The sequence below is a fragment of the Oncorhynchus mykiss genome, chromosome 9 (assembly GCF_013265735.2).
Source record: "Oncorhynchus mykiss isolate Arlee chromosome 9, USDA_OmykA_1.1, whole genome shotgun sequence".
NCBI classification, from domain to species: Eukaryota; Metazoa; Chordata; class Actinopteri; order Salmoniformes; family Salmonidae; genus Oncorhynchus; species Oncorhynchus mykiss.
The window spans coordinates 53,050,081-53,062,729 of NC_048573.1; the positions used below are offsets into that span (position 1 = coordinate 53,050,081).

The following is a 12,649-nucleotide window of genomic DNA, read 5'->3' on the forward strand; positions in this document are numbered from 1 at the left end:
TTTAAACAGGGCAATTGCTACAACCCTTCCACATATTTTCACAGAAACCTTTATTTCTTTACATTGTTTGTTGCCACAGATAGTGAGTCCAGTATGTTCTGTCCTTGAAAGTAGACCAAAAACTGTTAGTTCCTAAAACAAAGAGCAAAGTTCACCCCAAAAACAAATAGTAGAGATACTGCTGGAACATATTTATTCCCCTGTTAGCAGGATGACTGGTCCATAGTTAGTCACATTGACAAGGCACTGACACAGCACAAAGCTGCTCATGGTGTCCTGTGACTCTGGAATAGAGCTCTTCAAGATGTTCAGGAATGGGCTGAAGATCATGGGAAGTGAGTTTACTTCTCTCTCTTTAAGTGTACAAACTACTGTAGCTCACTGTTGCATTATTTAGAGTAATAATGGTATACTCCGTAGGATTGGGTACTGTTCAAGCTTCTGTTGAGATTTGTGTTTAGGTCTGTTATGTGGTGAAGTGGTTTGAGAGTGGTTCAGAAGCTCTCTGATGTGAAAATTAGACACTCATTTCCTACGCGACATTGTAGAAGTTTGTGTAGGTGTTCTGTAATGTCATACCGGAACAATACTTTCTGATGGGAGAAATTGGACTGTCAGTTAAAGTAAGAATTTGGTGGGTGCATTCGGGAAGTATTCAGTCCCCTTCCCTTCCACATTTTGTTACGTTACAGCCTTTTGCTAAAATTACATTTCCCTCGTCAATCTACACACCATACTCCATAATGACAAAGCGAAAACGGGGTTTTAGAAGTGTTAGCAAATTAATTTTTAAAAATCAGAAATACTTTGCTTACAAACAGTACCAGTCAAAAGTTTGGAAACACCTAAAAACCTAAGGTTTTTCTTTATTTTCACTCATTTCTACATTGTAGAATAATAAAGACATCAAAACTATGAAATAACACATGATATCATGTAGTAACCAAAAACATGTTAAACAAATCAAAATATATTTATAATTCAGATTCTTCAAAGTAGCCACCCTTGGACAGCCTTGATCACAGCTTTGCGCACTCTTGGCATTTTTAAAATAAGGCTGTAACATAACAATGTGGAAAAAGTCAAGGGATGTGTACCGTTCAAAAATTCGTCGTCACTTAGACATGTCCTTGCTTTTGAAATAATATTTTTTTTGTCCATTAAAATAACATCAAATTTATCAGAAATACACTGTAGACATTGTTAATGTTGTAAATGACTATTGTAGCAGATTAATAAAAAAAAATCAAATTCTGGAATATCTACATAGGTGTACAGAGGCTCATTTATCAGGAACCATCAGTCCTGTGTTCCAATGGCACGTTGTTAGCTAATCCAAGTTTATAATTTTAAAAGGCTAATTGATCATCAGCAAACCCTTTTGCAATTATGTTAGCACAGCTGAAAACTGTTGTTCTGAATAAAGAAGCAATACAACTGGCCTTTAGACTAGTTGAGTATCTGAAGCATCAGCATTTGTGGGCTTAATTACAGGCTCAAAATGGCCAGAAACAAAGAACTTTCTTCTGAAACGTGTCAGTCTATTCTTGTTCTGATAAATGAAGGCTATTTCATGTGAGAAATTGCCAAGAAACTGAAGATCGTACAACGCTGTGTACTACTCCCTTCACAGAACAGCGCAAACTGGCTCTAACCAGAATATAATGAGTGGGAGGCCCCGGTGCACAACTGAGCAGGAGGACAAGTACATTATGGTGTCTAGTTTGAGAAACAGACTCCTCACAAGTCCTCAACTGGCAGCTTCATTAAATATTCTCAACGTCAACAGTGAAGAGGTGACTCCAGGATGCTGGAGCCATATCTCAGACTGGCCAATAAAAGATTAAGATGGGCAAAAGAACACACACTGGACAGAGGAACTCTGCCTAGAAGGCCAGCATCCCAGAGTCGCCTCTTCACTGTTGACGTTGAGACTGGTGTTTTGCAGGTACTATTTAATGAAGCTGCCAGTTGAGGACCGCTCAGTTTGGCTGGGGGGCCAGCTCTAGGAAGAGTCTTGGTGGTTCCAAACTTCTTTCATTTAAGAATGATGGAGGCCACTGTGTTTATGAGGACTTCAATGCTGCATACATTTTTTTGGTACCATTCTCCAGATCTGTGCCTCGACACAATCCTGTCTGAGTTCTAGGGACAATTCCTTTGACCTCATGGCATGGTATTTGCTCTGACATGCACTGTCAACCTTGGGACCTTTTATATAGACGTGTGTGCCTTTCCATCTCACGTCCAATCATTTGAATTTACCACCGGTGGACTCCAATCAAGTTGTAGAAACATCAAGGATGATCAATGGAAACAGGATGCACCTGAGCTCAATTGAGTCTCATAGCCAAGTGTCTGAATACTTCTATGAATAAGGTATTTCAGTTTTTTTTATTTTTAGTACATTTGCAAAAGTTTCTACAAACCTGTTCGCTTTGTCATTATGGGGTATTGTCTAGATTAATGAGGACAATGTTTTTAATGTAATGTAACGAAACGTGGAAAAAGTCAAGGGGTCTGAATACTTTCTGAATGCCCTGTACTTACATGCATACACATAGGAACTCCAGTCGGGTCTTGACCCCTGGTATCATATGAACATAAGACATGGTGAAATTGGTATAATTGCAGGAAATTGGCTTTAAAGCTGTAACATTTTCTCTGCCCCATGGCAAAATGTGTAGAATTTCAGGAAATGAGCTTGAAAATGTAAAAAAATTTCTCTTTGCCAACAAGGAGTGTGAACAGTACAACAGTTTGGGGTCTCATGGCTTGCAAAGTGGGGGTTGTTGTAACTACTCCGACAAATGACAATATCCAGTCGGACCTTAGCAACCTAGGACATTTGTGTGACTGGACTTTCTCAAATAGTACTTGAGTACCCCTGATGTATAGCCTAAATTTGGATGACGGAATAACCATTTCACTGTCTGTGCACCCCCCATTGTAGTGTTGAATTTGCCTCGTCCAACATTCTATTGTGTTAGTCCCACTTTCTAGAAAGTACCTTCTTTATTCCTGTTGGAATATGTCTTCTGTCACTGGTTCAATGTAAACGGTCAATATTTGTCTTGAACAGTAAGCTACACCAAATCAAAAACAAGGGAAGTCATGAGCCTGAAATGGTAAATGGCAAATGAAGTTTGTCCAGGTCATTTCCATGTAAAAGGACCCATGAGCACCAATATGTGAAGTCCATAGGAGCATGTCAAATTGGGTATCAAATGAAAGCTGTCTCTATTTTGGAGAAATGAAGGCACATGTATATTTTAACCATTTTCCATCTTAAAAAATTATGAATAATCAAAGGCTTTAATTTCGGGTCAAACAGATGGAAAGAAAACATACCAGAAAAAGCCTTAAAAGGTATTTGAAATGCATTAAAACACAATAGTGTTGAAGTAAAGACTCCAGCCACTAACATCAACACTTTTTTATATTTAATTTGACTTTTTTTTCTAACTTCTGTAAATTTAAACATTGCCTTGTGCCTTAATTCTGTTACCAAAAACCCACGTCTTTAAGATATTTTCTAATTTCTCTCCCTCATGAGGGAGGATAATGAAGGTTCACAGAAGTAACAAGTAAAGGTATACCTATCAATTTAGTTGGTGTTTTTACTGATATCAACTTTGTTTATGAACTGTGATTAAAACTCGTTGCGTTAATGGAATTTCCCACAAAAAAAAATCTGCAATTTGATTGGCTACAATGGGAACTCATAGTAGTGGCAAACCACTGTTTAGTTCACAAGTTTGGACAGTACAGTCAAGTAGAGTATGCACAGCCTACAGTAAAGAAAAGAGTAGAGTTCAGTACAGTGCACACTGGAGTTGAGTACACTAGTGTACTGTGTTAAACTGAACTGTATTCTACTGAACTCTACTGTGCTATACTGGTACTCTACTGAGCTCTACTGTGCTGTACTTTGATGTCCAAAGTTGTGAAACATATATGATTGGTTCACATTTGGTCTGGTCTGGACCAACCCAAATTTGATCTTGTTTGGAGGCAGAGCTCATTAAAATAATAGCCAGTATGTAGAATAATACCCAAATATGCAAATGGGGATATTTGCATATTTATAGCTTTTTGTGTACCTATTTAGGATATTTCACAATGAAGAGAATGACATTCATATCCATAATTATGCATCTCTGTATAGTACAGATCAGGGACGCATGATGAAATTCCTTTACCGCAATTCCGTTACTGGATGTAAATCCACTTCACCTATTGTAGTTCAATAACCAAAATAGATTTTTTTCAAAGTCAATATGTCATGTCATAGCTGACACTCACATCGTTGAATTTCAATTTGGAGTAGATATTTAAGTTATTAAAATCCTTATTAAACATTATAGGCTACTGTAGGTTTCTGCAATTTCAAAGCAAGTACCTAGCCTATTTCTATCGATATAGGCCTACCTACTTCAAGCTATGTGTATGCATAGACCTATATGATGAAATACATTATTAGCCAGAGAGAATGTGCATTACCCACATTTTTACAGCTGTCTAGATGTACTGTAGATGGTCATCAGATGTTAGTGTGATAGAATAGGATAACATGGTTGTTTAGGCATTCAATCCTACCTTTACCAGTGGTTCACATTATTATACTGTCATACTATCAACTTTTCACAATAGCATATGGGACAGATATGGCATTTTCTGTCTGATATTTGTTGTTATAAACGGGCAAACAATCTGAAAGTGTTAATTTCTGTTTAGGAAAATTTGAATATTTCCCTATTGATTATTATACCGTTGAAACTTTATCCACTTGCCTTCAGCCGATGCACTTGCCTCTTATGTAATGCTTAGAATTCTGGGAGAGGCCCAAAGTGAGCGATTGATTAGTAATGTTTAGGATTCATCCACCTATACAGGGTTGGAGACTAGGGTATGTGTCTTGTGCACTGTTATCAGAAAATGGCCCTCAATTTAGATGTTGCCTACTTGTATTACTGATTCTCTTCTCAATAAGCACCTAGAGTATTACGTTGGAAGGTAATTCTGTGTCTGACGGTGTGTGTGTCTTTGTGTGTGGTGACGTTGGCCTCACAGATAGGTCCTTAGCGGATGTGTGACAGAGGCCAGTCCATCTGTTATGAGGAGCAGAGCTGCTTATCCTCTCTCTTAGCCCTCAGACACAGATTTGCAGAAATTGCTCCTAACAGGTGGCCTACCTGGGACCCAGTCCACCCCAGGGAGGACTGTGAGGACACCCTGTCTGGCTACCACCTCTGTCTCCCTGCACATGCAACCCCCTGTTGGGCACACTAAATATGGACCGCTGTGTTGGTGTTAAGTTTTGGCTTGCTTGCGCTCATGCTCGCCCACAGTGCATTTGGAAAGTGTTTAGAATCCTTGACAAAAAATATTTCGTAGTCAATCTACACACAATACCCCTTAATGACAAAGCAAAATTATTTTTTATTTTTGCTAATTTGATAAAAATTAAAAGAACATAATACCTTATTTACATAAGTATTCAGACCTTTTTGCTATGAGACTTGAAATTGAGCTCAGGTGCATCCTGTTTCCATTGATCATCCTTAAGACGTTTCTACAATTTTATTTAAGTCCACCTGTGATAAATTCAATTGATGGACATGATTTAGAAAGGCATACACAGTTGACAGTGCCAAAACCAAGCCATGAAGTTGAAGGAATTGTCCATAGAGCTCCGAGACAGGATTGTGTCAAGGCACAGATCTGGGGAAGGGTACCAAAACATGTCTGCAGCAAAGAAGGTCCCCAAGAACACAGAACACAGTGGCCTCTGTCATTCTTAAATGGAAGAAGTTTGGAACCACCAAGACTTACTAGAGCTGGCCACCTGGCCAAACAGCAATCGGGGGAGAAGTGCCTTGGTCAGAGAGGTGACCAAGAACCCGATGGTTACTCTGATTAGAGCTCCAGAGTTCCTCTGTGGAGATGGGAGAACCTTTCAGAAGGACAAACATCTCTGCAGCACACTAAAGGGCCTTTATGGTAGAGTGGCCAGACAGAAGCCACTCCTCAGTCAAAGGCATACAACAGCCCACTTGGAGTTTGCCAAAAGGCTCCTAAAAGACTCTCAGACCATGAGAAACAAGTTTCTCTGGTCTGATGAAACCAAGATTGAACTCTTTGGCCTGAATGCCAAGCGTCACATCTGGAGGAAACCTTGTACCATCCCTACGGTGAAGCATGGTGGTGGCAGCATCGCGCTGTGGGGATGTTTTTCAGTGGCAGGGACTGGGAGACTAGTCAGGATTGAGGGAAAAATGAACTGAGCAAAGTACAGAGCGGTCAGGATCAGACTGGTTTGAAGGTTCACCTTCCAACAGGACAACAACCCTAAGCACACAGCCAAGACAATGCAGGAGTGGCTTCTCTGAATGTCCTTGAGTGGCCCAGCCCGAGCCCGGACTTGAACCCAATCAAACATCTCTGGAGAGACCTGAAAATAGCTGTGCAGGAAACACTCCCAATCCAAGCTGACAGAGCTTGAGAGGATCTGCGAAGACGTTTACGAAAAACTCCCCAAATACAGGGGTGCCAAACTTGTAGCGTCATACCCAAGAAGGCTGTAATTGCTGCCAAAGGTGCTTCAACAAAGTACTGAGGAAAGGTTTGAATACTTATGTAAATTTGATATTTCCGTTTTGAATTTATACATTCGCTAACATTTCTAAAAACCTGTTTTTGCTTTGCCTTTATGGGGTATTGTATGTAGATTGCTTTTATCCATTTTAAAATAAGGCTGTAGCGTAACAATGTGGAAAAAGTCACAAGTACATTGTCCCCATGTGCAGTTGCAAACCGTTATCTTACTTTTTATGATGGTTTTGGAGCAGTGGCTTCTTCCTTGCTGAGCGGCCTTTCAGGTTATGTTGATATAGGACTCATTTTACTGTGGATATAATACTTTTGTACCTGTTTCCTCCAGCATCTTCGTAAGGTCCTTTGCTGTTGTTCGCACCAAAGTACGTTCATCTCTAGGAGACAGAACACGTCTCCTTCCTGAGCGGTATGACTGCTGCGTGGTCCCACGGTGTTTATACTTGAGTACTATTGTTTGTACAGATGAACATGGTACCTTCAGGTCTGCAATTCTTTTTCTTGAGGTCTTGGCTGATTTCTTTTGATTTTTCACATGATGTACATACACAGGTATACCTCCAATTGACTCAAATGATGTCAATTAGCCTATCAGAAGCTTCTAAAGCCATGACATCATTTTCTGGAATGTTCCAAGCTGTTTAAAGGCACAGTCAATTTAGTGTATGTAAACATCTGACCCACTGGAATTGTGATTAACTGAAATAATCTGTCTGTAAACAATTGTTGGAAAAATGACTTGTCATGCACAAAGTAGATGTCCTAACCAACTTGCCAAAACTGTAGTTTAACAAGACATTTGTGGAGTAGTTGAAAAACAAGTTTTAATAAATCCAACCTAAGTATATGTAAACTTCTGACTTCAACTGTAGGTGCATGGAGGGAGATTTTTTTCCTTCTCTTTTGGGGTGTATCTTCTCTCCCTAATCTCCAATTAGTTCTTCATCCAGGGTGCATATGAGTAATTTCAATTATCCTAGAATATATATTTCCCCATGGTTTCTTATCTTGTACTGTATTCCTAGCTGGAGTGATCTGAAAGAACTGCCAGGATATCTGCCTTATTGCTTTAACCTCTCCAGTAGATCAAAAGGAGACGAGGACAGGAAGCTACTTTAGACTGACACAGGCTTGCTGAATTGTCTTTCTCTATTCTGATTTGTTTATTCTAAACCAAACTAGGACACAACTGACCGTGAAGTAGTCCAATTTGTGTGGATCCATACACAGAGAGAGAGAGAACACAGGAGTTATGCGAACAGAGGGTCATGGAAAATAATGGAATTGGATGTTGATGTCTTCCTGTTTGCATGCACACAAACCCTGTGACAGTGAATTGTGGAGCGATGGTAATTAGTTGGTGCCCATCAGGGTCTGTGGACTGAGTTAGATGACTGGCCAGAGTTTTTAATCCAGTGAAAGCAGCCTAAACTGTAATTTTGGGGCTGGAGAAAGAGAGCATCAGCAGCCTTCTTATTCCCTGTCTAATCCCCCCACTCCAAATGTTTTCACGCTAAAGCACATACCTTTAATACACAAATGACATAAGCATACAAATATAATTTTTAAACATTTCTAATAATTTTGTTTTGCCTATTGCTGCAGGATTAAGGCCTATACTAAACCACGTAACTTGATACTTATCCTGGGATTAACACTGAATTAGACAACAAAAAATAATGATATGAACTGTGTTCGGTCCACATTGGCATCGGTTGTGTCACTCAGGGTGAATGAATGTTTGTAACCGTGAAGCCTCCTAAGTAGTGTTTTGTGCGTGGGTAGAACTAGCCTAATAGTTGCAGGTTCCTTCTGTTATTGGAAGCTGTGAGTGTGAAATAGTCTTTCGAGTGAAGTAGCGACAATTAAAAGGAATACCTGTCCGAAATTCTGTGGGTTAGAATAATTGCATCAAATTTGAGTGCGTTTAAGATTCCAATCCATTTCTGACAGGCTTTTGTTTTTATTAGACTCGCTCTCACACACCTGCACACACAATTCTTTAGGCTGTTACATAAGGGCTACAAGCCCACGGTAGGCAGCCCAGGCAGAGGAGGAGGATGCAGAGAGACAGGCTGATATAGTCTGCTCTGTCCACATCTACAGGTGGATGGACTGCCTGCTTCTATCTATGCAGTTGCTCCCCTAGATTCCTCTTGTGTACTGTAGACACAGACCACCGAAGCAGCATCAAATAATGCTACCACCAACATGATCAACAGAAATCAATCAAAGCCAAACGTGTTGGCCGAGAGACAATCGAGGTAGGCTTCCCCCTCCTCAACAATAGTAGTTAAACCATCGCTGAATAGCATTTGTGAATTAATTGACCGTTAACGTGCCTTAGCCTCTTTGGTTGTGGCTGTGTAGACGGTCTGCTGGATCTAAGCATGCGTCCTCGAGGAAGATGCGGAGGGTTGAATATCAGTCAGTGTTTCAACAACCAGTCAACTGAAACATTCCTCTTTGAAGAGCAATGCTATGTAAGACGGGCTAAAGTAGGCCATGTATGCAGTCTGCCCGGTTCTGCTGACTCAGTCCACATGAATATAGACTTCCTTTTAAGGTTTTAAGCCATGCTACATGCCATGGCTTCATGATGAGGGCATGCCTGTATAGCTGTTTTGTGGTAGACTGTGTGTGGCTGCTGTGTCAGGTCAGGGGTAGAGCAGTGGGGCATGTCAGTGGTGTCTAATGTCCAGCTGCTCCTCTCTGAGTTAGCCCATGTCACAGCATGGTGCTCAGTGAATGTTCCAGGAAGGATGAGGGAAAAAAACAATCAGAGCTTCAGTAATCGGGTTAATAAGACCTAAGACTTTTTTTCTGCAGCTTCACTGACTGTCCTTCAGCAGTCGTCGACTAAAACACACAGTATCTCTGGGATGAGTGTTGAGCATCATTGTTTTAGGGCTTAGTCTCACTGCTCTTTTAAAATGTGTCAAGATCATAAAATGATTAAGCAATGAAGTGGCGGTGAATAGCTTATTTACAGAAAAGGCTGTTTGGCAACAATTACTATTTGTCACAATGAAAGCTCAAATTCCGAGTCTCATTTTTTTTTTCTGACATTTTATTTAACCAGGTAGGCCAGTTGAGAAGATGTTCTCATTTACAACTGCGACCTGGCCAAGATAAAGCAAAGCAGTGCGACAAAAACAACAACACAGAGTTACACATGGGATAAACAAACGTACAGTTAACACAATAGATAAATATATGTACATTGTGTGCAATTGTAGTAAGATTAGGGAGGTAAGGCAATAAATAAGCCAAAGTGGTGAAATAATTACAATTTAGCATGTGATAGATGTGCAGAGGATGATGTGCAAGTAGAGATACTGGGGCACAAAAGAGCAACATACAAAAAAAAATATGGGGATGAGGTAGTTGGGTGTGCTATTAACAGATGGGTTGTGTTCAGTTACAGTGATCGGTAAGCTGCTCTGACAGCTGATGCTTGAAGTTAGAGAGGGAGATAGAAGTCTCCAGCTTCAGGGATTTTTGCAAATCATTAGTCATTGGAGAACTGGAAGGAAAGGTGGCCAAAGGAGGTGTTGGCTTTGGGGGTGACCAGTGAAATATACCTGCTGAGGGCATGCTACAGGTGGGTGTTGCTATGGTGACCAGTGAGCTGAGAAAAGGCGGGGCTTTATCTAGCAAATACTTATAGATGACCTGGAGCCAGTGGATTTGGCGACGTATATGTAGCGAGGACCAGCCAACAAGAGCATACAGGTCGCAGTGGTGGGTAGTTTATGGGGCTTTGGTGGCAAAACGGATGGCACTGTGATAGACTACATCCAATTTGCTGAGTAGAGTGTTGGAGGCTATTTTGTAAATTACATCGCTGAAGTCAAGGATCGGTAGGATAGTCAGTTTTACGAGGTTATGTTTGGCAGCATGAGTGAAGGAAGCTTTGTTGCGAAATAGGAAGCCGATTTCTAGATTTAATTTTGGATTGGAGATGTTTAATGTGAGTCTGGAAGGAGAGTTGACAGTCTAACCAGAATTTGTATCTACAAATACCTAAGTCAGAACTGTGCAGAGTAGTGATGCTAGTCGGGCGGGCTGGTGCAGGTAGCGATTGGTTGAAAAGCATGCATTTAGTTTAACTAGCATTTAAGAGCAGTTGGAGGCCACGGAAGGAGTGTTGTATGGCATTGAAGCTCGTTTGGAGGTTTGTTAACACAGTGTCCAAAGAAGGGCCAGATGTATACAGAAGGGTGTCATCTGCGTAGAGGTGGATCAGAGGTTTACCAGCAGCAAGAACAACATCATTGATACATACAGAGGACAGAAGAGTCGGCCCGAGAATTGAACCCTGTGGAACCCCATAGAGACTGCCAGAGGTCCGGACAACAGGCCCTCCGATTTGACAAACTGAGCTCTCTCTGAGAACTAGTTCGTGATCCAGGCGAGGCAGTCATTTGAGAAACCGAGGTTATTGATTCTGCCGATAAGAATGCGGTGATTGACAAGGTTGAAAGCCTTGGCCAGGTCGATGAAGACAGCTGCACAGTACTGTCTGTTATCGATGGCGTTTATGATATCGTTTAGGACCTTGAGCGTGGCTGAGGTGCAACCATGACCAGCTCGGAAATGAGATTGCATAGTGGAGAAGGTACGGTGTGATTCGAAATGGTCGGTGATCTGTTTGTTAACTTTGCTTTCAACGATTTTTAGAAAGGCAGGGCAGGATAGATATAGGTCTAGAGTGTCTCCCCCTTTGAAGAGGGGGATGACCGCGGCAGCTTTTCAATCTTAGGGGATCTCGGACGATACGAAATAAGTTAAACAGGCTATTAATAGGGGTTGCAACAATTTTGGTGGCTAATTTTTTAGAAAGAGAGGGTCCAGATTGTTTAACCCAGCTGACTTGTAGGGATCCAAATTTTGCAGCTCTTTTAGAACATCAGCTCTCTGGGATTTGGGTGAAGGAGAAGCGGGGGGACTTGGGCAAGTTTCTGCGGGGGGTGCAGAGCTTTTGGCTGGGATAGGGGTAGCCAGGTGGAAACCATGGCCAGCTGTAGAAAAATGCTTATTGAAATCCTCGATTATCGTAGATATATCGGTGGTGACAGTGTTTCCTAGCGTCAGTGCAGTGGGCAGCTGGGAGGAGGTGCTCTTATTCTCCATGGACTTTAGTCTCCCAAAACCTTTTGGAATTAGTGCTACAGGGTGCAAATTTCTGTTTGAAAAAGCTATCCGTTGCTTTCCTAACTGCCTGTGTATATTGGTTCCTGACTTCCCTGAAAAGTTGCATATCGCAGGGACTATTCGATGCTATAATGCAGTATGCCACAGGATGTTTTTGTGCTGGTCAAGGGCAGTCAAGTCTGGGGTGAACCAAGGGCTATATCTGTTCTTAGTTCTATATTTTTTAAATGGGGCATACATGGTGGTGCATACATGGTGGTGCTGAAATAATTTTTAAAGAGCAACCAGGCATCCTCTACTGACGGGATGAGGTCAATATCTTTCCAGGATACACGGGCCAGGTCGATTTAGAAAAGCCTGCTCGCTGAAGTGTTTTAGGGAGCGTTTGACGGTGATGAGGCGTCGCCATTTGACCGTGGACCCATTACGGACGTAGGCAATGAAGCAGTGATCACTGAGATCCTGGTTGAAGACAGCAGAGGTGTATTTGGAGGGCAAGTTGGTCAGGATGATATCTATGAGGGTGCCCATGTTTACGGATTTAGGGTTGTACTTGGTAGGTTCCTTGACAATTTGTGTGAGATGGAGATAAGATAAGCATATCTAAGTTTAGGTCACCTAACAGTACGAGCTCTGAAGATAGATGGGGGGGGCAACCAATTCACATATGGTGTCCAGGGCACAGCTGGGGGCTGAGGGAGGTCTATAACAAGCAGCAACAGTGAGAGACTTATTTCTGGAAAGGTGGATTTTTAAAAGTAGAAGCTCGAACTGTTTGGGCACAGACCTGGATAGTATGACAGAACTCTTCAGGCTGTCTCTGCAGTAGATTGCAACTCTGCCCCCTTTGGCAGTTCTGTCTTGTCAGAAAATGTTG

At 41.4% G+C, this 12,649-nt stretch overlaps 1 protein-coding gene across 2 annotated transcripts in view; it reads left to right on the forward strand.

Annotated features, from left to right (window-relative positions):
• Positions 1-12,649, forward strand: part of LOC110532379 (E3 ubiquitin-protein ligase MIB2) — a 78,788-nt gene that overhangs the window by 7,004 nt on the left and 59,135 nt on the right. Inside the window, exon 1 of one of the 2 annotated variants that reach the window (XM_021616231.2) lies at positions 230-335. The exons of the other annotated variant lie outside the window; for it this stretch is intronic. Within the exon in view, the coding sequence (XP_021471906.2) occupies positions 269-335 (67 nt within the window). The 5' untranslated portion in view covers positions 230-268. Of the gene's footprint in view, positions 1-229; positions 336-12,649 lie in introns of those variants that run through there. 2 annotated transcript variants of the gene reach the window in all.